General features: G+C 34.8%; 1 protein-coding gene across 9 annotated transcripts in view; it reads right to left on the bottom strand.

Annotated features, from left to right (window-relative positions):
- Positions 1-25,785, bottom strand: part of LCORL (ligand dependent nuclear receptor corepressor like) — a 165,282-nt gene that overhangs the window by 1,919 nt on the left and 137,578 nt on the right. For 4 of the 9 annotated variants that reach the window (XM_086705366.1, XM_086705367.1, XM_086705363.1 and 1 more), the window contains exons 7-8: positions 19,002-23,809; positions 12,499-12,525 (exon numbers count right to left, since the gene is read on the bottom strand). The exons of 1 other annotated variant lie outside the window; for it this stretch is intronic. In XM_086705366.1, coding sequence (XP_086561492.1) covers positions 12,500-12,525; positions 19,002-23,809 — 4,834 coding nt within the window. In that variant the 3' untranslated portion in view covers position 12,499. Of the gene's footprint in view, positions 1-10,350; positions 12,526-19,001; positions 23,810-24,299; positions 25,137-25,785 lie in introns of those variants that run through there. 4 more of the 9 variants (XM_086705369.1, XM_086705364.1, XM_086705371.1 and 1 more) reach the window with 4 other exon arrangements.

The following is a 25,785-nucleotide window of genomic DNA, read 5'->3' as shown; positions in this document are numbered from 1 at the left end:
AGGAGTACACAAAAGTATACACATCATGGGAAGAAAATACCAGTTCAAGCACTATATGTTAGTACCAATAGAATGACATACTTAATTCATAAATACCCACTTAAAACTAGGTGGTGTGAAGAAAAAAAAAAAGGTGGAGTGCAGGGGCGCCTGGGTGGCTCAGTCGGTTAAGTGTCCAACTTTGGCTCAGGTCATGATCTCAGGTTGTGAGTTTCAGCCCATGTCAGGCTCCATGCTGACAGCTCTGAGCCTGGAGCCTGCTTCGGATTCTGTGTCTCCCTCTCTCTCTGCCCCCCCCACCCCGCTCATGCTTTGTGTCTCTCTGTCAAAAATAAACAAACATTAAAAAAAAGAAAAGCGGTGTGCAAACTTTAGGCACTACCTATCTACAGAGTACTGAGTGGAAGAACATAGCTATCTTCAAGGGCCAGAAACAGAGGCATTAGAATAATAAGAGCTAGAAGGGACCTTTCTAGATAACTCATTTTTAAAATGGGGAAACTAAGGTATAGGAAAATAGAAAAATAAACTGCTTTTTGGAGTGTTCTAACCAGATGCATTCAGACTACTATAAGAACCTGCATCTTCAGTTATAACCAAAGCACTTTTCAATTCTATCTTCTATCCCAAATTATTCTGCATTGAGTATCCACTAGAAAGCACTTGTGAGGTACAAAGATGGGGAGGTGGACACAGTGCATGCTTTCAGAGAATTTGCAACCTAGAGGAATTTTTTAACAAATATTCCTTTATATTTGTAAGATAAAAAATTGGACTTGTTAGGTTTAATGTCAGGAGGTTATGGGACAATCATATACATTTGTACCAAGTGAAAGATTAATACATGTTCCTCAACTTTTTCTTTTTTAAAATAATCTCTACCCCCATGTGGGGCTTGAACTCATGACCCTGAGGTCGAGTCACATGCTCTACTGACTGAGCCAGCCAGGTGCCCCTCAAATTTTCTTGATGTACTTTTTAAGCTTTTTTTCTTTAGGTTTTGAACAGGAAAATCGAATATTCTTGTATGTCTATGTATTCAACTGTATCTATGGGGTTGATGTCTAGGAGTAGGATAAACTGAGTCAAAGGTGCTTTAAAGATTTTGGATAGAGATTACCAAATTATCCTTTGTAGACAACATGCCATTTACACTCTGACCAACAATGTATGAAAATGTCTTTCTTCCCTCATTTTCTTATCAATAATGTATAATAAAAGTTATGGATCTTTGTAAAAAAAAAAAAAACTAGGTTAAAAATGGTATGCCGTTGTTTAATTTGCACTTCTCTTATGAGGAAGGTTTGGCTTATTTTCATATTTAGCAGCCACTTGTTTTTCCTTCTCTGTGTTCTTTGCCCATTGAGATGATCTATTTTGCTATTTAGTTAAGATCAGTGTTTTGTTCTATGTGATTTACACTCCCACTTCCCTCCCCATCCTGCCTTGTTCATTAGTTGTTTATATCTGCTTATGGTGGTTTTGTCATGAATCCATTCTAAATTTTAGATCATCAGATTTATCAGTCTTATTTCATGGCTTCTCTGTCTTACATATATGGTTCAAAATTCGAAGCAGCAGCATTTAAATCATCGTATCGAGTGGCTTTATATATCCACATCCAGGATTCTATTGAAAGCTTAGCAATGGTGTAGTGTATTCAGCGGCACTCTTGCAAGTAAAGAACTGGGAAAAGGAACATAAAGACCTGGGTTCCAATTCTGGGAATATTAATAATCAGCCTTATGATGTTGGACAAGTAACAGCTTCATTCAGTCTCCTTTTCCTCATGTTAAAAAAAAAAATTAAACAACATCTTCCTACTTACCTTTACATTTCTGATGATCTAATGAATACCATTTAACATGATTTAAAAATCATATGGAGCTATAGACAAATGCAAAGGTTAGTTTAACACTGTATTTTGGTGAATGGGGGACAAAACTGGAAGAGATATACTCACCCTAAGTAAGGCTTCTATCAAACTAGCAATCTAGACAGATGGTAGGTGAGGAGGGAATGAGGACAAAGAAGGGGCACCTGAAATGATCATCTAGACATCTAAGCCTATTTTCAATACTTGGGTAATTTCATCCACCCTAGATAGAGCCTCTCTCCAGCATCTGAATGGAGGTTTACAAGAGTATGTGCATTTGGGAAGTATAAAAGATGAAAATCTCTGGTGGGTCATGGAAATCCAAATAGTCATAATGTGTGATTTAAATTAATGATTACTGGGGCGCCTGGGTGGCTCAGTCTGTTGAGCATCTGACTCTTGATTTCAGCTCAGGTCATGATCGCAGTTTGTGAGATGAGCCTCATGTTGGGCTCTGCACTGGGTGTGGAGCCCGCTTGGGATTCTCCCTCTCAGCCCCTCCCCCAGCTCGTGCTTGCGCTCTCTCCCTTTCTTCAAAATAAACATTTAAATTAATGATTACTGACAATTCTAACAAAAAGAATTTTTAACATATATCTAGCTCTAATAACTCAAACTTGTTTTACTTATTACTAGAGATATGGGATAGTTCATCTCTGTCATACACACAATAAACCTTAATGTGAACTAGCCAAATCACAGGAAACAAATTTTAGTATGATCAGGACAGGTCTGAAAATATCATTTCTAGAGCAGTTGCTACATGCCAGGCACTATGCTAAAAACCTCCCTGACAATATTTTATTCAGTTCTAACAACCACCATTGAGGCTCAAAGAAGTAAAATGACATATCAAAGTCACTCAACTAGTAAGTGCAAGTTCAGAGTCTAGGATGTATCCCTCTATCCTGCATACGAACTCTTGGGTTGCAATTCTGTCGTGATTCTGCCTTCATGTTAATACCCATTTATCTATTTCTTCAAAATACTTAATGCATTATTTGGTCTATAGATGTGTTTGGTCTACAGATTTCAGACAGAAAGACATCCTGAAGGCCTACAGCCATAACTGTATCTAGAAAGATATATTTAGAGCATCAAGTTTCCTCATATTTAACTAAATAAGGAGCTATTACATCTTTCAATTTCTCAAGGTAAAAGGAAATATGTTAGGGCATAGACATGTTTTTTGATAGCTACCAAAAGAGTATTCTTTAGGTTAAGGGTTTCAAGAAACAAGTTAATCTTTTCAAAGGGAGAAAAGTCAGCTGTATGCATGGATAAACTGAATTCTGGTATACGATTTGGAATTAGAACAGTTACTATAATGTACATGAAACTACTGAATTTGAACTCATTTGTTTTAACTCCAAATTCTGAGTGACTGGTTTATTTCCTCTGGAAATGATGTCATCTAATGTTAAGTCAGTAAAAATTTACTGAATAGCTATTATAGCTATACCCTGAGCCTGATTCTCCTCAAATCTATCCAAATCAATAGGGTTGTTAAAGGTGTAAAACTAGATCAGAGAACCTTTATGAAGTCATCAAGTGTGTTCCCATGTTTCTGATGTAGTAAGAAGTTAGAAAAATGAAACCCTTGGTCTACTGGACTCTAACTGCTACCTACCCAATATATTAAGAATATAAAATAGTGTGATGGTGTCTGTCTTCAAGGGTTTTCCAGTTCGGTAAGGAGGCAGAAGGGAGAAGTATTCGTGAATTACCAAAATAAAAAGCAGTACACAGTAAATACAGAAGAGGTAACTAAAGACTAAGGGATAACAGAGAAGGGAAGTTAATCTTAGCAGTGGCGAGACTGGGGAAAAGTCATTTGAAATAGGCCTAAAGGGGTAAGGATTTTAGTAAACTGGGAAGGAGGGAGGCTTTGTAGAGCCTAAGTTCTGATTCCAAATCAAATCACTCACCTGCTAAGTGTACATTTCCTAAACTCTAAGCTTCAATTTAACTGGAAAGTGAAGATAATGAGAGTACCCACCTCTTGAGGGAAATGTGATTAGTAAATGAGTTTATATAAAACAGGTGGCATAGAGAAGGCATGTAAAATGCCTGGCTGAACACATAATAAGGACTCAATAAATGTTAGTATTAGTACTACTAACAAAAAGTCAAAAGATACATGTGTGGGATAAAAGATGACAGATATGTGTATAATTTCTTTCTGCAATTGTACAACCATTTAATTTAAAATCTCTGGGCTTAAAGGGGTGGGGTGAGGGACTCAAATTAAGAGCCATAGGGATCTAGCCAGTTAAACATGGTCTACCAGCAGACCATGAGGTCAAAGGTATGAGTAAATCCTTTCTTTTGCTGGCAAACTCTGTTAAGAGTTAGGTTGTACAGATTTTTTGTTTTTAAAGACTTAATTTATCTCAAGAGTAAAATTTCTTTTTGGCAGAATACTGAAGAATTTAAAGGCCTTGGCAGATTGTTAACTGGTAGATTTTAAGTCAGACATTTTTTCTGGCTTGCTTTTGATTATTTGATGTAGTTATGTGGACGAACAGAAGAAACTGGCGGTTAAGAGTAAGACTTTGAAGTCTCATATTCTTGAATTAGAATCCTAGATTTGCAATTTACTCCAACCAATTTTAGGAGAATTACTTTAATATAAATATTAGCATATTATGTGCTTAACTAGTAAGGGTTATCGTGATTATTAGAGCAAATCATAATTGGGGATTCACAAGAAAACATCTAGAATAAAAAGAATAGTTTCTCCTGATAAACAGATCTACCTGAATTTTTATTTGAAGGAATAGAATGAAAGAATACAATGAGGGAAATTATAGTCAGAGCAAAGGCACAAAACCAATTCTCTTCAGAGATCAATGAACATTTTGCACTGCTGTGTGATTTAGAAGTGATCAATGGCCATGTAAGGACAAAACATTTACCTGAATTTCTTAGTTAACTTGTATATTAAATTAGTATAACACAGCTGTGCCTAAAGCAGTATCTTACATATAACAGGTATTCAGATATTCAATAAATACACAAATGTGATTTACATACATTCATAAAAAATAAAATGGGAAATTTTAGTACTAAATTAATGTGATATTAAAAGAAATTAGCAGTTATTAATCTAAAATAATGCCAACCAACTAATTGTGAAAGGTTGCTGAGCCTGACACGACTTAGAATGATTTTGGACCCTGTTCACATCTGCCTTCTGAGGAACTTAACAATGATTATAATCAATGATCCCTTTTTTTGTTGTTTTTTTTTTTTTTTTTTTTTTTAACATACCATCTGTGGCAGATTAATTGCATTCACAGCCCAAATTCTTCACCCATGCCTATACTTACTCTTTATCACTTTGTAATGTCCTCTCGTTCTGGCCTCACCCAGGTGACTTGCTTGGGCCGATCAGATGTTAGTTAACAAGTATGAACTGTAAACTGGCGGAGGCATGCAAGCTGAAGCATGAGAAACTACTTGGTCACTTATGCTCCCTCGTATACCTCTGCTTTTGCCAGGAGAGCACTGCCTGGGCTGGCCTGCAGAATGCGTGGGAGGTATGGCGCAGGGCTAAGGTGTCACAGCTGGTAGCCAGCTCGTACAAAGGCATGTGAGGGAGCCTGGCCCAAATCAAAAGAACCTCTTAGCCTTATTTGCCAGTCCCAGATATAGGAGTGCAGTGGGTGCTCATTTACTTTCAGGCAGTAAGTTTTCGGGTGGTTTGTAATACAGCATTGTTGTAGCAATAGATAATGATTAAACAAGTGCAAGGTCTCTCATTTCTTAAAAAACAAAACTTCACTCAATCTTTTATTTTCTTCATGTTTAGAGCTAGATTACTTTAATGAATTATCCTATACTTGATATCACCATTTTCTTATCTCCTATTCTTAACCTACTCCAGTCTGGCTTCCAGGCCCTTTCATTCCACAAAAACACCTACTAAAGTCACCAATGAATTGATAAAGCTAATGAATGATCCTTAATTTTTCAACTATTTTGCCTTCCTAACAACATTCAACACTAATGGCCATTTCCTCTGCTACAGACTGAACCGTGTACCCCCCAGATTCATATGTTGAAGCCCTAACCCCCTATATTAAGAAATACAGGGCCTTTAGGAGGTAACTAAGGTAAAATGAGGTCACAATCTGAGTCCTAATTTGATGGGTTTGTTGTCTCCATAAAAGGAGAAGAAGACACCAGAGAATGGGAAGGTAGCTATGTGCAAACCAGCAAGAGACCCCTCACCAGAAACTGAACCCTCCAGACCTTGATCTTGGACTTTCTAGCCTCCAGAACTGTGAGAAAACAAATCTCTGTTTTAAGCCATGCAGTCTATGGTATTTTGTTATGACAGCTTGAGAAGAGTAAACCTCTTTCTCGAAACTCATTTTTCTTGGATTTTGATACAAAACACAATACTGGCTTCCTTTTTCCTCTTCCTTTTACTCCAAGTCATCCTATTCTTGGATGGCTTAGAATTTCTTAAGGCCAAGTCCCAGGCTTCCTTTTCTTCTTCTATAATCTCTATTTAGGGGTTCTCATCCATACTCAGTTTCAGTTATCAAAGATCTTGCAGACATCTCAACTCATCCCACAGTTCACTCATTACTTCTTCAGAAAGGATTTCCCTGTGTACTCAACCTAAAGTAACTACTCCTAGAAAACTCTTTATACCATCTAATTTCATTGACACAGAACTTAAACTGCTTGTTTTTCCTCCCTCCAGTTAAAATACAAGTTTGATGAGAGTACAACATATTGGTCTTGTTCAACATATTATTTCCAGCACCTTGCATATAGAAACTGGATAAATATCTGTCAAAAGAATAAATCTAGACTTCTGCTTCTGGCCATGATGAAGTAACAGGAACAAAAATATATGAAATATTTTTAAGACCATGGATGAAAGAAAGTACAGGATGACAGTGACCCCTGAAAGAAGGGAACAAAGGAGGTAAGTCATAACACTTGCTCTGGCTTACTGCCTGAATAGTTTCCAGGCTGCAGTATAGGAAGAGGAATCCAAAGGAAGCTTGGAAGCCTTCCTGAGATGAGAGGACAAAGTTTGGAGGTGAGGGAGACCAAGGCAACTAGAGTCTGTGGGGCAGATAACAGGAGACAGAGCTGCACTGACAGTGCCCAAGAGCAACATTGGTTTCCCTGGAATCTGTAGATAAATACTGATCAGTGCATGAATGTTTCCCAAGGCTGTGAAAAAGACCACTGAAAAGGACCAGCTGGAAAATCCCCAGAGCCCATATAGGACTGGATAAAATTTGTGTTCCCACCAGCAAGAATGGATAAATCTCCTAATACATACGGCATTGAATAGGTATTGGTAGTGCCTCACTAGTGGGGGTAAAATTAGCCCTAGAGCAGGATTTCTCAACCTCAGCACTACTGACGTTTGGGGCTGAGTGATTCTTTTTTGTGGGGAGCTGTCTTAATATGCACTGTAGAATGTTTAGCAGAATCACCGGCCTCTACCCACTAGGTGTGACAATCCAAAATGTCTCCCTATGTCACCAATTATCCCCTGTAGGACATCCCCCGGTGAGAACCACTGTCCTAGACTATAGGCTGCCTATCAATGCCCAAAAGCAAGATTTGAAAGGATAAAGATTTTTCTTAATAAGTTCGTGGTGTCTCAGAACAGAGCCCCAAAACATTGAAGGCACTGTAAAAACAAACGACCCCAGCACACAATGTAAAACCGACGATGTCTAGCATCCAATCCAAAATTACCAGGCATGTACAAAACAGGAAAATATCCAAAATGAGGAGAAAAATCAATCAGTAGGAACTGATAAATAATACAGATTATAAAATTAGCACACAAGGATGTTCATGCAGATATTTAAAATATACTCCATTATAGTCAAGAAGCTGAGGAAAGCATGAGCATGAGGGGAAATATAGTAGATACAAAGAAGACTAAATTTAAACTTCTGGAGATGAAAATATAATTTCTGAAATGAAAATATCCTGGGTGTTATTAACAGCAGATTAGACAACCCAAAGAAAAGGTTATCAAACTTAAAAACATAGAAATAGCATAATCCAAAATGAAACATAAAAAAAATGAACAAAGGGGTACCTGGGTGGCTCAGTCGATTGAATGTCTGTCTCTTGGTTTTGGCTCAGGTCATGATCTCATGGTTTGTGAGCTTGAGCTCTGAATTAGGCTCTGTGCTGACAGTGCAGGTTGGGATTCTCTTTATCTCTCTCCCTCTCTCTGCCCTTCCTGCATGCTCTCGCTCTCAAAATAAATAAATAAACTTAAAAAAATTAACAAAAATGAGTAGGTATCAGTGATCTATGTAACAAAATACATGTGATTGGAATCCCAAAAGGAGAGTAGAGACAAGAGGGATAGGAACATACTTGAAGAAAGTATGGCTGAAATATTTCCAAATATGATAAAAACTAAACTCCCATATCCAAGTAGTTAAAAAAAACTCCAGGTAGAAAAAACATAAAGGCAACAAAGCCAAACCCATTTATAATCAACCTGCTGATAACCAGTGATAAAATCTTACAAAGAACTAGAGGAAAAAACAATAGAGTAGCAAATATAAGAATGACAGCAGACTTCTCTTCAGAAACAATGCAAACTAAATGACGGTGGAGCAACATCTTCAAAGTACTAAAAAGTATACGGTCACATTTGAATTTCATATTCAGCAAAAATATCTTTCAAAACAAAAGTGAAATGAAGACTTTTTCAGACATAAAAAGGCAGGGCTGAGTGAATTATTAAACAGCAAACCCACACAACAAGAATTGCTAAAGGAAGTTTTCAGGCAGAAGTAAAATGACATCACATAGAAACCTGGATTTGTACAAAAGAATGAAAAGCACCAGAAATGGAAAATTCACGGAGAAAATACTTTTCCTATTTTGAAAACCTCTTTGAATAACTGTACGGAGGAAAAATAATAACAATATATTGGAAGGATTATAACATTTATGGAAGCACAACATATGACAATAATAATAGCACAAAGGCTTGGAGGGAGGAAAGGCACATGTACTGTAAAGTTCTTAAGATTATACATGAAGTAATATAACATTATCTGAAGGTAGTTTATAGTAAGTTAATGATATATAGGGTAAACTTGACAGCAAGTACTACTTAAAAACTAAGAGATTAAATAGAATAATAAAATATATTCAACTTGTCTAAAAGAAGGCAAGAAAAGAGAAAAAGGAACTAAATAATAGATTGGACAAACAGAAAATAGAAAGTTGGGCTATTATCAAAAAGACAAGAAATAGCAAGTATTGGTGAAGATGTGGAGAAAAGGCAAACCTGTGTACTATTAGTGGGAATGTAAATTCACATACCCAATATAGAAAACAGTATGGATGTTCCTCAAAAAATTAAGAATAGTACTACCATATGATCCACAATTCCATTTCTGGATATTTATCCAAAAAATGAAAATAACTTGAAAAGATATATGTACTCCTCATCATGTTCATTGCAATATTATTTATAATAACCAAGATGTGGAAACAACTTAAGTGTCTATCAATGGATGAATGGATAAAGAGAATCCCCTCTCTCTCTCTCTCTCTCTCTCTCTCTCTCATACACACACACACACACACACACACACACACACACACACACACACTGGAATATTATCCAAAAAGTAAGGAAATCTTGCCATTTGCAACAACATGGATGGACATTGAGGGCATTATCGTATGTGAATTAAGTCAGAGAAAGACAAATATCAGATTTCACTTATATGTAGAATCTAAAATAACAAAAACCAAAATCAACCAAGCTCGCAGATACAGAAAGCAGACTGGTGGATGCCAGAGGTGAGAGCAAAATGGGTTAAGTGAGTCAAACTTCTAGTTATAATACAAATAAGTCATGGGGATGTAATGTATACATGGTGGCTGAGTATATAATAATACTGTATTGCATATTTGAAAGTTGCTAACAGATTGTAAAAGTTTTCATCACAAGAAAAAAATTGTAACTATGGTGACAAATATTAGCTAGACTTATTTGGTGATCACTTCACAATATATACAAATATATATCATTATGTTGTACACCTGAAACTAATATGTTGTATGTCAATTATACCTCAATTAAAAAAATAAAGTTGGCTGACTCAAACAACCACATCAAAAGTCACATGAAATGGAAAATGGTATATTAAAAGGCAGAGATTGTCAGACTGAATGAGAAAGCAAGCCTCAAGTGTATGCTGCCTCAAAGAAACTCACTTTTTTAAATTTTTTTTTTTTTTTCAACGTTTATTTATTTTTGGGACAGAGAGAGACAGAGCACGAACGGGGGAGGGGCAGAGAGAGAGGGAGACACAGAATCGGAAACAGGCTCCAGGCTCTGAGCCATCAGCCCAGAGCCCGACGCGGGGCTCGAACTCACGGACCGCGAGATCGTGACCTGGCTGAAGTCGGACGCTTAACCGACTGCGCCACCCAGGCGCCCCGAAACTCACTTTTAATATAGACACATATAGGTTAGAAATAAAAGTGTGGGAAAAGATATACCATGTTAAAACTAGGGAAAAGTAGGATGGAATAACTATCAGAAAAAAAAAATTTCAGACCAAGGAATACTTCCAGAGATGAAGAGGTTAGTTTCATATGAAAAAGGAGTAAATACATCAAAAGTACATAAAAATTCCAAATGTATATGCACCTAATAACAGAGCTTCAAAATACATGATGCAAAACCTGATAGAACTAAAAGGATAAATAGGAAAATCTAGAATCATAGCTGCAGATTTCAAAATGTTTCTCTCAAGAATAAATATAAGTAGACAAACTCAGGAAGGATGTAAAAGAGTTGAACAGCACTATCAACTTGCTTAAAGGAACACTCCACCCAGCAGCAGCAGAATGAACATTATTTTCAAGAACACAGAGAACAGTTATTAAAGTAGATCTGGATAGACTCTGGACCATAAAACAAATCTCAATAAATTCAAAAGAATTAAAATCATACAAAGTATATTTTATAAGCATAGCAGAATCAAATTAGAAATCAGTAAGAGAAAGGAATCTGGAAAATCCCTAAATATTTGAAAACTGAACAATACATCTCTAAGTAATCCATGGGTTAAATAAAAAACTACAAGGGAAATTAGAAAATATTTCTAATTTAATGGAAATGAAAATACAGCAGAGCAAACTTTGTGGAATATAGCTAAAGTGGTATTTAGAGGGTAATTTATAACACAATGATCATATTAGTAAGGAATTAATCTTCTTTCCACCACAACACTCTACACTCTATACCAATGGTTCTCAAAGTGTGGTCCTTGGGTCAGCAAAATAAGCATCACTTGGGCCCCACTACATAACCTATTGAAACAGAAAGTGCTTGGAGCCTAACAATTTCTTTTTCAATAAGCCCTCCTGGTGATTCTCATGCACACTAAAGTTTGTAAAGCATTGTTTTCAAGTAGCACAGTTCTCATTAGGACCACCATGATGGTCTACGCCTTCATTTATGCCCTCTACCATTCATGTTTCACAAGGCAGTCAGATCCTTTAGGAAGGAGAATCTGATGATGTCATATACCGTCCCCATCCACTCCCAATTTCAATCTCTACTTTAAGAGCAATGGGAAGCTATTGGAAACACACAAACATGACTTATGAGAACCTACATGGTCTATCCTTCACCTACTCCTCAATCTTTACATCTGACACCACGCTCCTCCTTTCTCTTTTGACCCAAGACACACAGTCATTGCCTTACCTGCAAAGAACACTGTGCTGTACTTTTTCCACATGCAACTCTTCCTGAAAGTCAGTCCTCTCCCCTCCCTGCCCAGTTGTCTGCTACTTGGCCTAGTTAATTCCTACTCACTCTTCACAGCTCAGTTCAATGGTCAATTTCCTTAGAGAAGTCTTCTCCTTATAGGGAGAAGGAATTCTTACAGTACCCAAAAAGAATTCTTTAGTACCACCTACAGTTATGAACTTGTAAGATTTGTGTAACTATTTACTCAATGTCTGCCTCTCCTAATAAACTTGAACCATGAGGACAGAACAATACCTGGTTTTGTCTCCCATTTTATCCTACATATAGCCTAGCATATTGCCTGGCACATAGGAGATATTTTTTGAAGAATAAATTAATGGGGTCTATCCAGTTTTCTCTGTTTCTATATAGAGAAACAAAGTAGCAAGTAAATGAATTTTCCAGATTGCCTGGAATTGGAATGGGGGTGGGGTAGGAAAAATAAGCCAAGGTCTTATTTAAATTAAACAAAAACAATCAAGAAAAAAACTGACAGGATGAAACATTCAGATACCTACTCTGACTCCCCTCCCATAATTAAACAATAGGTGAATTCAATAGAGTTAGCATTATAATCACAGAATGCTCAGCTCCTCTACAAAGAAAAGTGTTTACTGCCTAGGAAAAATGAGGTGGGGCGGGGGAATGGAAGCTAGGGGAGCTGAACTAAGAATTCCAAATTCCTAAGTGAAGAAATAAAGAAGAAAACCAGGGTAGAGAAGGGGGAAAGAGAACACTTGAGGAAGGAATTTAAGGTATAAAGCACTGAAATCACTTTAACAGGTGGCAGCCACTAGTAAAGGAAGAGAGGGAAGGTGACCCTTGCACTTACCTCAGATAGACAAAGCAGGTCTGGAGGCTGCGGGGAGAGAATAAAGATTTACAAAAACAGAATAAAACTGCCACTATGGCTCCCCCAGCACCACTCTGCTGGATAAAGATAGGTCTTGTCCCATAGAGATAAAGCAAAACAAAACAACTACAAGTCAGAAGTGTATTGTGCAGGAGGAGGGAGAGGATGGGGTGTTGGAAATAAACTGGATATAATAACTTTAATCTACTTTTAAAAATCCAATGACTTTTTCTAGCCACATACTAAATTCTACTGATATAAACGGGTCAGCAAACTTTTCCACCAAGGGCCACGTAATCAGCAGTTGAAGTTTTATGGGCTTTACACAATTACTCGGTTAAGCTTGTGTGGCACAAACACCAGTAGACAATATATAAGTGAATGAACATGGCAGTGTTACAATAAAACTTACTTACAAATGGGCCATGGGCCAGACTCCCTGATTTAGATAATCTTATGTTTGAAAATACTTCTATACTCCATACCAACTAGTAATAGAGATCAACCAAATTATCTTTCTTCAAATTATACTATGTTGCCAAAGTAAAAATAATTTGACTTTTTTTAAAAAATAAGTTCCCTGAGTTCCTTTGTAGCTCTGATATCTAACACAATGCCTAACAGATCAAAAGAAAAAGTATCTAATTTGTTGAATAAACTGAATGGTTTTTCCATGAAAGATGCAGGATAATTAGTGAAGAATACTGTGAAAAACTAAGTAATGGTTGACAAAGCAACAGGATATAAAATATCCAAGAAAAATTCTAAGAAAAAACATCAAGACGGGATTATCTAAGTCACTGTTCTATATTTTTTAATAAAGTATTACAGCAAGAGTTAGAAACTCTTCAAAACCTAAAACTCTTCTCCTTACTCAGGAAACTATATAGAGCAGTGTTTTCCAATTATGTTTCCCAAACTGCAGGATATAAAAAGTTGTGATATATAAAGTGTGAAGAATGCAGTTTAACATTCAATGGGGCGCTGTGATTCAATAGGCACAGGAAAGAGAACTCAGCATTTCCCAAAGCTATTGGACCACAGAACCAGGACCACAGATGCAGGACTACGGCATCTTGGACTCTGTATCTGGAATGCTTGTGTAGCAAACTAGATTAAGGTGACAGTGAGTCATCTAGAAATGTTTATCAAAATGAACTTTAGAAAATCATCTACCTGTGCTTCACAGTTCTTCCATTAAATGATAATTATGAAGCTGAATAATAGCACATGAAGAAATGCTAACTCTAGATTTTTTGTGAAAATGTTTAGGCTATTCTGTGCCAAGGTATGCCTCAACCATACAAATCTAAAAGGACATTTTGAGTTAGGACGCAAAAAATGTGGTAAACCATTCATGACCAGGACCAGAGGAGAATGCATGGTTGGCTTCAGTTTCAGGTAGCTAAAGGAGTATACTGTTAGTTAAAAATCACCCATCAGTTATATACCTGTGTGAAAACCAGAATGCTGAATGGGAAAATGTGTATTTTGTCATTTTTGAGGACAGATGACAAAACAGGAGACGCTGACAAACTGAGCTGTTGTAGGTCATCTCAATCTAATTCAAAGTATCAATTTGAATTCTGAATTTTTACAGCAAAATTTGATGTTTTAGATGATACACTGAGTATAGCAACCTCAAGCCCACATAAGTTATTCTAGTCTGAAAATTTCCTTAAATGTGTCCAAAGTAAGGTTATTTACATCCAGATATTTGTCAATTAGGAAAGGCACATATTTACTTGGTAACTCAAAAGACACTGATATTCAAAAGTTCTTAATATTTTCAATAGCCACACTCCATTTTAGGCCATAATCACCTCAAAAATCATCTCTTACAGCTAGCCTTTCACACACCCCATTTTATCCTCCCCCCCTCAAATTTATACTGTGTGCTATTATCAGAAAAGACCCTCTAGAATTAGAATTATACTTTGATCATATAGTTTCTCATCACTATTCACAGAATGAATTCTAGGCTTGATTTCTTTGTTTACTGGTGAATCCGATTGACCCAACTGAATCTAAGGGCCCACCTTTGTCCAAGCTTACGTTCCGGCAGCTGAGATAAAAGTCACAAAGCTGTCAAATCCTGTTATTTCTTGAGATAAATTTCAAATGTTACCTACTTTGTACAATGCCCATCATATTACCCTTAAATTATGTCTGGACTCACTGAAAATAGATCTAATAGCCTCAATATTCTGCCCATGAATTTGTAAACTGCTTTACATCCCCATAAGTTGTTCCCACTATTCTCATGTTTTAAGAGAGAAATGACTCTTCTGGCCAAAATCCATCTATCTAATGATGGCCCATAATGTCCAATAATCAACTCTGGCGCTTCACTCCATTTCCACTGCTTGCCATCTCATGTTTGTATCTTCAACCTTTCATTTTCTACTGGCTTCTTCCCATTGGCATCTAAATTTTTTTAAAACCAGTCTTCATTAGAGCTTCCTCTCGCTATCTCCCTATCTCCTCTCCAGTCATAGCCACTTACAGTTTTCTGTGTTAATTTTCTTCACTTCCTCTTCCTGCATTAACTCAATCATAAGATTCTCACTGCATTTCCCTGCCAAAACTAAAATCATTACAACAACCTTTGTGCTACCTTAAATGGAAATGTTTCAAGGCTTAACTGGCCTCTCATCAACAATTTACACTTGTTTTATCCCTTCTTAAAACACATTTCCTTTCTATCACACTCTCTTGCCTTTCCTCTTACTTTCTGACTAGCCTCATCAGTCTCCTTCTGTGTATATCTTTTTTTCTTTTTTCTCTGTGTATTTGGGGATCAGATCCTAGGCTCTTCCCATTTTACGCTGAATAATCTATTCCACTCTCATGACTTCAGTTATTATTGGACTCCAAAATCTTTATCTCTAGCTCAGACCTCTTTCCCATATTAACCACAGTTGACCCTTTAACAACACAGGTTTAAACTGCATGGGTTCACTTACATGCAGATTTTTTTCCCATAAAGATATATACATTATTGTAAATGCATTTTCTCTTCCTTATGATTTTCTTAATAAAATTTTCTTTTCTCTAGCTTACTTTCTTATAATAATACTGTATATAATACCTATAAGAGAAAAATATGTGTCAATTGACTCTTCATGTTATCAGGAAGGCTTCAGGTCAACAGGATATTGGTAGTTAAGGTTTTGGGGAGTCAAAAGTTACATGCAGATTTCTAATGCACAGAGAATCAGTACCCCTAACCCCTGCATTGTCCAAGGGTCTACTGTGATTACTTCCTAAACATCTCTCTTGGACATACTACTTAAATTCCTTATGTCTAAAACTGCACACTCTGAATGTTCTCTTATATCTCAGTGAATGTTACTATCATCTATTATCTACATGTTCAAACTCAAACCTGGACATTACCCTTTATTCCTCTACTCTCTTAGACATACTGATACTATTTCAGAGACCTCTGTCAAATATATCTATTCTATTCTCCTCTATTACTGCCACTGTTAGGGTTTGAAACATTTTTTTCGTTAACTGATGTTGGCCCCACAATTTGGGCTATGCTTCCTTCAGTAGCTTTATTTTTTGCCATTTTTCCATCCATGCCCTGCCCTATTCTTCATTCTTTTTTTATGCCTCAGCTTTATGAATTAAATTACTCAGTGTTCTACTAGCCTGCTCTGTCACCCAACTTTTCCACATGCAGTTTGCTCTACCAGAAAAACTCCTCTCCTGACTGCTAATACTTTGGCAGCCTTCAAATCTCAGCCTGGATGTGACTTTGTAAGAGTCCTTGCCTAATTTTCTAAACATGGGTTCAACTTCTGTCCTATGTATTTCTATAAGCTATCTCTCTCCCCAGTCACAGCACTCCACCTTCTACTGTAATTGCCTATTCACTGTCCCCCATGAAAATGATAAACTCCATGAGAACACAAACCATGACTTTAACCATTCTATCCCTTTAATTAGTAGTAATATAATATCCCACTTAAAACATAAGATATACTCTTTGTTGAGTACATACATACAAGTCTTGTTTTCTTATTTAGATGGAAAGGGAACTTTCTGAACTTCCTATGGTGTCTAAGAGCATATTGTAGGCATTCATTAAGTATTTACTGAACTAAGAATAGGACAGAATTGCACTTCTTTGCTTTCCATGTCTACAATTGATACATAGCAAAACAAATGTAGTGAAGTATAAATTCTAAAATTCCTATGTATTAAACTTTTATCTGGACAGTAATTTTGAAATGTACAAAAACAAGACACTTATGGTAGAAACAAAACTTTTCATCAATAGAAATATTCCATAATTCATTATATACATTGCCTTATGAATTTTCCTAGAGAACTCCTTGTTGTTAATTAAGACTCTCTCAAATCTCCAATCACTAATTATTCTATGAAGAAGAAAAACACATATAAAACTAATAATGAATTTGTGTCATTTCCAAAAAGGCATTAAGAAGTATGGAATACCAAGAATAATGAGAAAAAAATAACACCTTAAGAAACATTTTAAAATCAGATAAATATAACAAATATTGCTATAAATACAACTCTGTAAAAATAATGTCCTTGTTGATTAAAAAAAAAAAGAATGTTAAAAAATAAAGAAGGAAAGTTATCAGTAGAAGATAAATAAAATTTTAAGCAGAACAAGAAATCGTACCAGTAATTTTAAAAATGAGAAAAGGTGAAAAACAACTCTTAACATATGATACTAAAATTTTTAAAATTTAACAGAAGAATTTTGAGATTAATTTGGAAAGTAATATTTAGGCATCTTCCATCTTATTTTTCTTGGGTGATCTCATATTTACTGAGATAATCATTAAAATAAACTTTATGTTTATAACTTAGGAAGATACAATGGTTAAGAAGCTAAAAGTACAAAATACGGTTCTGTTGTAAAATGAGTTAATGCAAACTGTCTTTGGTAAACTCTAACGACATGAAATGAGAATGATATAAAGAATTAAGAATGAAACACTGCACTTTATACTGCATTCACGACAGTCTTTTAAAAATATGTGTGTATGGTTTTAGGTGAATTGTAAGTTTTTTTAAAAAATCACTATCAGGCTTCTTCCCTCTTTTCCTGACATACTATTTGTTATGTTGTTTTTAGTTATCCTGAGGACAAGAAACAAAGGACATTATTTTTAGATTTGATTCATCTTTCATAATGGAGACTCTAATTTGCCCAATAATAAAGCTTTAATCGTTGCATGTTGCAAAGTTAAAATTTTTATTTAATGCATGTTAAATATTATGGAATAGGTATTTTAAATTCATTCAATTAATCAAATTTTGGGGGTCATTATAATCATCTACTTATTAAAACTTGAGTTTAATTATTGCTTTTAATATCTTAATATAAGACTCGATAGTGGTTTTTTAGCTTTTAAAAATGTTTTAAAAAGGTGACAAAAATAAAGCCACCAATATCTCCATAAGCCCCTCAAAAAGGCCCCTAAAATATACAATGTAATAATGCAACCATTTGATAAAATTTCCTTAAATTTACAAATGTAACCTGGCACTCTTTCACATCCTGAACTGTCTAGCACCTATCAAGCAGAGATGGAAATGGCTACATTGGCAATTATGGTGCTCATAATCCTGCTTTGCTAGGTTCTAAGGGTAACAGTCTCCTCAAGGCACCAATGTCAGGCCTGCATAGTAAGTAAAGCACATAATTACTTACTAAAGTAATTTCCGTTTGCATTCTAAATTTAGCATTACCTTAAAATTACCTGCATATGACTTTCTCCCTTGCTAGGCTATAGATTATTTCTGGAAAGAAATCTCATCTTTATATCCATAGAATCTAGTTCAATGTCTACTATGAAAAAAACTATTCAACAAGTTTGCTTATTTACTGAAGAAAATATCTTGTTCTTTGACTCTATTTAAATATGCGGAGTCTTAAAATGGTTCCTGAATCAGTACCAAAGGGTGTAACAACTTAATGGTGAAAGTGCAACTGATATCCCATAATTATTATATATGTTACAGACCTCATCAATTTAGCAATGAGATAGTCTTTACTTCTTTCCACATGGTCTCAAAGTTATTAATTTATCAAGACAATAAATATATATTATCCTGTAGTGTAGCAGTTAATTTTTAGATAGCTCCTTAGGCACATTTACCATTCAAACTGTTTTCTATATTTTATATTAGATCAAATACAAAAACAGATAATATAACTTGTAAATTAATGATTTGTTTAGAAGCTATGGCTCTACTAAATATATTTTAATTTGTTTAAAATCTTGGACTCATTAAGATGTAGGGAAGCGCACAGGTACATTTAGTAGAACCTAATTTCATTGAGTTTCATACTAGGTGCCAAGAAATTAGGTCGTCCAAATATTTTGGAAATAAATTGAAACTAAATCAGCTGTTCCTTTTCTACCCATTATCTCATACTTTACTCAAGGCACCTACAATGAAACTTTAAAATTAAGTAGAGAAAAACTTACCTAGTTGGGATTTTGAATAATAGTTTGCCATTTGTCCACTGTTGCAAGACTGTCGTTTATGTCTTTTTGTTGACATTTCTGTGGTCTTCCATGGCGGTCTTTTTCTTTTGTTCAATTTGCTAAGAACATCAGAACTATCAGGATTCTTGTCACAGTTAACACATTTATTTAATCTACTATTGTCAAGTTGGCCAGGAAATTTATCGGTTGAAGGACTATTTGTTTTAGCATTTTCTATTTCTTTAGATTGCTTTTTAAAAGAATTTTGCCTAGCAGAATGGGATCTTAACGTAAAGCGCTTTGATTCTATGTGAGTCTGATGATTAGTTCCACTGCCAATAGATTCAGGAGAGTAAATGATTGTATTTAGCTTAAAAGTATTTCTGTGTTCAAGATAGTTGATCTTCCTCAAAAATATTCTACAATCTTTTAAGGTTTTTGACCTCCAATTATGTGGACATACATTTCCTAGTCTTGATCCCTTTTCAAAACCTTTTTGGCTGTAATTTGTTCCATTCTCCTTTGCTTCTGTCTTAAAATTATTCTCTAAATTAGCATGTGTTTTCAAGTCAGACATTGCCACCTTCTGTTGCAAAGAGTCATCTCTGATCTCAGGTGGCAAAATAAACTGATTATCTATTGTGTTTTTTCCTTGGAGTGGGATGTCAGCATTTGTTCTCCCCTCAGTCTTTTTTAAAAATTGATTCTGGCAGAAAAATCTTAAGTTCCTTCTTTTAGAGATCCAATCAACTGTTCCATGGTTGTGCGGCTTTCCCTCTCTTTTCCACCTTTTGTGCTGCAACCTCTTAAACTCAGTTCTTTTTAATCTAGCTAATGTTAAATTACTTCTCACATTTAACAGTGGAGAGCTAACTATTTTATGTAGTATATGCAACTTCCCTGCTGATTTTGAAGGAGAAGACAGTGCAAATTTTTTAAGGTGCTTTCTGAAGGGGCTAGTATTAAAATGAGAATATTTGGTCCCTAATTTAATTCCTCTGGTATTTATTACTTCCAAAGGGTTTCGAGCATTTGCTTTTCTAACTAGTGAAAGAGACTGTGTTTCTGTTGTTTGCATAAACCAGATACAGAGTTCATTCAAATCATACTTTTTCCGAAAAAGCATTTTTACAGGTGAAACTTCAAGTTCTAAAAGACAGGTTTCCAAAGGGTTTGCTATTTTGAAATTATCACTTTCAATGCGTTCTCTTTTTTTATGAACACAGTTTTCAGCTTCATCTCCACTCACTTGCACCCAAGCATTTGTTATTTGCTCAAATCTATTGTTTAATTCCTCTAATAAGGAATCATTTGAAGTAGAAGCAGCCCACCACCTGAGCAAAGGGTTTGATGAAATTATAGGGTCCAAGGATACTTCAGAAATGGGTATTAATTTGTTATCTTCCAAACACATTTTTGCATTCTTTGAATTTCTAAGTCCAGGGGTACCTTTTGAAGCTACTTTTATCCTTGACTGCCTATGTTTTTCCTTCTCACTTTTACCTTTCTGCAAATGGAGTTTATATGATTTACGGAGCAGAGTATTTCTATAAATAAGTGAGCTGGAAGATGCTAATGGATGTACGAGATGGAGAGATGGCTTTCTATCCCTAATAGAATGTCTCAAAGGTATAGCAGCAACCATACTTTTTGATCCATTCTTAAATATGTCAGCTTCAGTGTGCCTTGTGTCCATCTTATTGCATTGGTGATCATACTTTTCTTCAGCCAGATTTTTCTCTAATATATTTTCTTGTTCTAAAGGAGGCAAACAGCTGCTAATACTTACTTCTCTCTCCTGAGGTGAAACTCTATTAATAGTCACAGATATGCCAGAGATTTTCACTTTTGCAGGTCTACCAGGCTTCCTAATTACTGCAAAAGGCTTCTGATTTGGTCGGATAATGTTCTTGGAAGGTTGAGGTATCACAGACTTGTTCTTGATGGGCCTAATATATTCAAAGCCAGACCCCAAGATCTCACTTTCAGTAGTCAAAGTTGAAATAGCACTTCTTTCACCTGAGTCAATTTTGTATTCTCTAATATTTCTGAGACTATTACATTCAGTTGGAAAATCAGCATTATTGCTGAAAGATATAACATTGCTTATGTTTACAGTTCCTTCAGAAACATGCCTTTTAGTTCTTCTTGATCTTCCATAAATAACAGTTACGGTAATACTCTTTTTATAGATACCTTCTTTCACTTCTGATAGGAGGGATTCTGGACTTTTCTTTCCAGTACTAGATGATTCATTTTGACAAATGGTGATGTCTGTTTGATCGGTTTTAGGTTTTGGTGGTCTTCCAATTGGCCGCTTAATTTGTTTCACAACCTGGGGACCTATCTTTTTAGGTCTACCTGGTTTTCGTTTAAAAGATGAATCAGTATCATTGCTTGGATTTTCCTTAGGTTTGTCTTGTGGCTTATCACTGTTCACATCATCTATAAACATTGCAGGGGATTCTGTAGTTTCTTTTGCACAATTAAATTTGTTTAGTTCTACCTGAAGAGTGTCACTACCATTACGATTAGAACTATAATTTTCAAAGTTAGCATCTGGGATATCCTCATTTGTTTCTGGTTGTTTTTCAATTGCATCATGACTTGGATATTTTTCAGAAGGAAGATCAGCATTTGACTTGGAAGTACCGACTGAAGTTAAAGTATATTTGACTCCTTCACTGCTTTTAACCTCAGATAAAAACATGAGTTTGATAGGACTAGAATAGCTGGAAAAAGAGCTTTCAATGGTCTCGTATTTTGTTGGCACATTTTGAACACTGGAAATCAAGCTACTCGTATCTAAAATAGATGAATTTTCTGGATTATCAAGTCTTTTGCTATTCAAATCTATTGTAGGTGTATGACTGCTTTTGATATTACTGGCTGCTACCACAGATTTTGATAAACTCTGCTCTTTGCATGTCATTCTGCTTACAGTTAGAGTCATGTTTCTTCCTGCATCTTGATCTTTACCATGAATTTCTATCAATTTCTTGGATGTCTTACATCCTTCAGATAATGAGTGATTATTCCAAGACTTTTTGGCCATATTTATTGTATCTTCCAAACGTTCCACAACAACTTGTAAATTGGAATTCATTGCAATTTTGTTTAGATCTATATTGTGTGAGCTTTCAATTTGAGTATTTTTCACTGGATCTTTTTTTTTTGCAGAATCAGAAATTTTTTTGGCCTTAGGGGATTTTTTGAAAACATAATTATTTGTTACATATATAGAATACCATCCTGGGGGCACAATATGTCGTTTAGTTCTGCTCAAAAGTCCAGGAACATCACTTTTCAAAGGAGTTTTGGTATTCTCCAGTTTTGGATTCTTCCTGTGATTTTGCAAAAGTCTTTTTCCAGCTGCAGATTTCTCCTGTAATTTTGTTATGCTCATTTTCCCAGGGGAAGTTGTCTTAAAGCTTTCTGAAAATGCATCAAAAGCTAAGTTAGTTTCTAAACTATGAAGAGGTAGTTGCAATGACTGCAATGCACAATCTGGTGAAAATGTTTCTGCATGATTATTTTCTTGCAAGCTTTTAGAATTTTGTAAAGACCCTTGGCAATGACAGAATTCCTCTCTGTCCATTGAAAATATCTCATCGTTGCGTGTCAACTTCCTTGAATTTTTTTCAGTGTATCTTTTTCTTGCAAAATTTTCATCAAGACTGGCAAGTTCTCTTTTTATTTGCAAAGACTGCCTTCTAAACGTGGGTGAATCAGGAGAGTTGTGCACTGAAAGTAAAGTTTCTTGACGCTTTCGAAATCTTGTCTGAATAATTTTATTCTCTACCTTTTTATCATGTTGACTCAGCAATTCCATAAAACTGTAATCACTGGCCTTGGCATTATGCAAGAGAGAAGCTATTAAATCTCTTAATTTTAAATCATTATCTGTATTACAATCACTGCTAGATAATTTTACAAGGTTTCCCATATCTGTAGTTTCTATTGATTTTAATTTTTCATTAATACGATCCATTAAATCTTGAAAAATTACAGTAGTTTCACCTTTTTCCTGATTTGTAGTACAATTACCACTGCCTTCCAGGAGCAAAGAATCCGAGTTGCTGAATTTTTTAGTTTTATGTATTTTACCTTCGTGATCAGTCTTGTCACTGTTTATTTCTGCTGGTGTGAGAGAGGGAGGCTGGTTAATGTTTATTTCAAGTCTGTTATTTTCTAAGGCTGAGAGCTCTGAGACAACATCTTTTAATTTTTCAAATCCTTCCGTCTGTACAGGTGATAATGGTGGGGGTGATGGACTTCGAGATCTACAAACATCCTTAAGACTGACTGAAACATCACATATGTCCCTTGATGAAAGAGGAGTGTGAAAGGTTGATTTTGTAGAGTGAATGTTTGGTAATAGTCCAGAACAGCACCTGTGAGAATTATAACTGTTTGCAATTCCTCTATTCACTACTGTCATAATGTGTTCAATAGTTATAGTTTGGCAAGATAAACAATGTAAATCTTTAATACAGACTGGCAGAGGCACAACACCAGGGCTTTGTCTTTCATTTTGTAAACACCCTCTTTCTGCCAGCCTATATTCACAACTACAGAATAGACCATGTAAATCATCTTCAATTAGGGGCTTTTGAGATTCTGAAGACACAGTATATGATGTATTACAATAGCAAAGAGAAGCAGCATTTTGCTCTTGGACTAGAAATTTCAACATGGCCAAAACTTGTTGCTGGTGATGTATGCACAAAGATTCCAAAACTTTGCTTAATGCTGATTTTCCTTTTTCCATTTTAGTAGCTTCCTCTGATTTTGCATCAACAGTTGAACTAAAAATAAAAATCAAACAAAAAATGAATTACAGCAAAAATACCAGTATTATAAGGAGTTATAATTTTAACAGAGTTTGAACAAAAGAAATTTTGGTATTGTGGGACTTCTAACTCCTATAGAGCTGCAACAATGACATCTTGATTATCATTCAGCAAAAATATAATGAAGCACTGATGATAATTAATTTCCTATGGCAAGTATAATAGTCAAAAGAAAGCCCTAGTTTTAGGATACAAAATCTGATTAAAGATATGATTATATTTACAGATTGCTAATGTTTAGTGCTTTGGATGTACTAAGAATATTTAATGAAAGTGCTTCAGAAGGAGTTACATTTTTATAAAGTAGACATTTTAGAAGTTATTTTGATAATTATCAATCTGATTTAGTGCAAATAAGAAAAATAAGATGTAGGAGAAAACTTTAAAATATTTTTTCAAGGTAGTGAAATAAAATTATTAATAAAAGAAATCTTTGCATACTTACAAGGAAAATTAAAGAATTTGGATTTCATATAAATAACAGTATCTTTTCTAAGATTAAGCTGCAGGCATTTAACCTAATAATAAAAAAAATTTAAGCTATTTAAAAATAAAATCTATTTTGAATTGATTTTAAATACTAAAGTAATTACATGAAGACTAAAGGCATTACTTACCTAATTATCTAATTTCAAATGCTGGAAAATGTCCCACTGAAGAAACTAATATACATCTAATTTTAACTAAGACTCAGGATTACTTAGCAACCAAGGCAGAAGTCTACAAAAAATTTTTTAATCCAATACCAGCAGCAAGAAGAATAAAATGTATTAAAAGAATTCTGTTTCAGAAAAGTATCTTTTTAAATTAAACATATCACCAAACTCTGTACATGAAAATAGCCTCCCATTCATGATTTCTTATTTTTGCTATTATTGTTAGTAGTTCCTAGTTTGTAGGAATTTTATTTAGGGCTGGAATTAGGATATACTGATTATGAAGTGCTACAGAAGACTGTATTTTGTTTAAATAAAGGGTTATTATATTCATATATATTAAAATTAAAGGAATTTTAAAATGAAAAATGAAATTAAATTTATTTTGCTCATTAAAACTGGCTTGTATCACAGATAAAGATGCAATATTTCATCTACATTTAAAAAATATTACGTTATTTAAGAAGCAAAAACACCAAAGTAAATTTTGAACACTAGATCAGAAGTTTTCTAGAAAAATGATAACTCTACTAGATTCAACCAGTATTTCACCAAAACTAACATGTGGTTTGACAAAAAGCAGTTTCTTGAGAAAAGTTTCGTGAGAAAAGATGTGACATTGATAATAAAATGTTTTAAGTCCACAGACATGACCCCAATATCCTTTCCTTTCTGGAAAACAAATATGTATATATATATATATATATATATTTGTAAATTTTATTACGTTTGGGAGTAAATGATGGAACTGATTCTCAAGATTCACTATTAGGTAATTCAAAAAATATATGGAGAACAAGGACATTAGGAAATGTTAACTATCAAATATGAAGATATGTGATATTATTCTCTTTTCCAGCAAAGTAAAAATTGTAATTTTCATATAAGCAAAAGAAAACCCAAAAACGTTCTGATAGATGCACTTCAACAGTTTCTTTAAAGTTATGCTATGGGCTATTAAACATACCTGTTACTAAATAATTAAAGAGATTTTATGTTTCTTAGAAAAATACATTGCACCATATTTTAAAGATTAATATGCTTTCATAACACTTCCTCAATGCTTAAATGTTTTATCTGTTAGTAAGTCAAGTATAGAAGTAGAAATAATTAAAACTAATGACGTGTTAACTATTCTGAAAACCACAAGATTTTTACATCTCTTCTGAGATTTCAAGAAAGTCTAAACTTTAAAAAGATTTCTTATTCAGTTTATTACTTTTATTTTTATTTTTTCAGTTTATTACTTCCAATAATGGAAATTCCAAAATACCA

The sequence above is a fragment of the Puma concolor genome, chromosome B1, assembly GCF_028749965.1.
Source record: "Puma concolor isolate L17-30 chromosome B1, mPumCon1.1.hap2, whole genome shotgun sequence".
Classification (NCBI taxonomy): Eukaryota; Metazoa; Chordata; class Mammalia; order Carnivora; family Felidae; genus Puma; species Puma concolor.
This window is presented reverse-complemented; position numbering and strand designations above follow the sequence as displayed.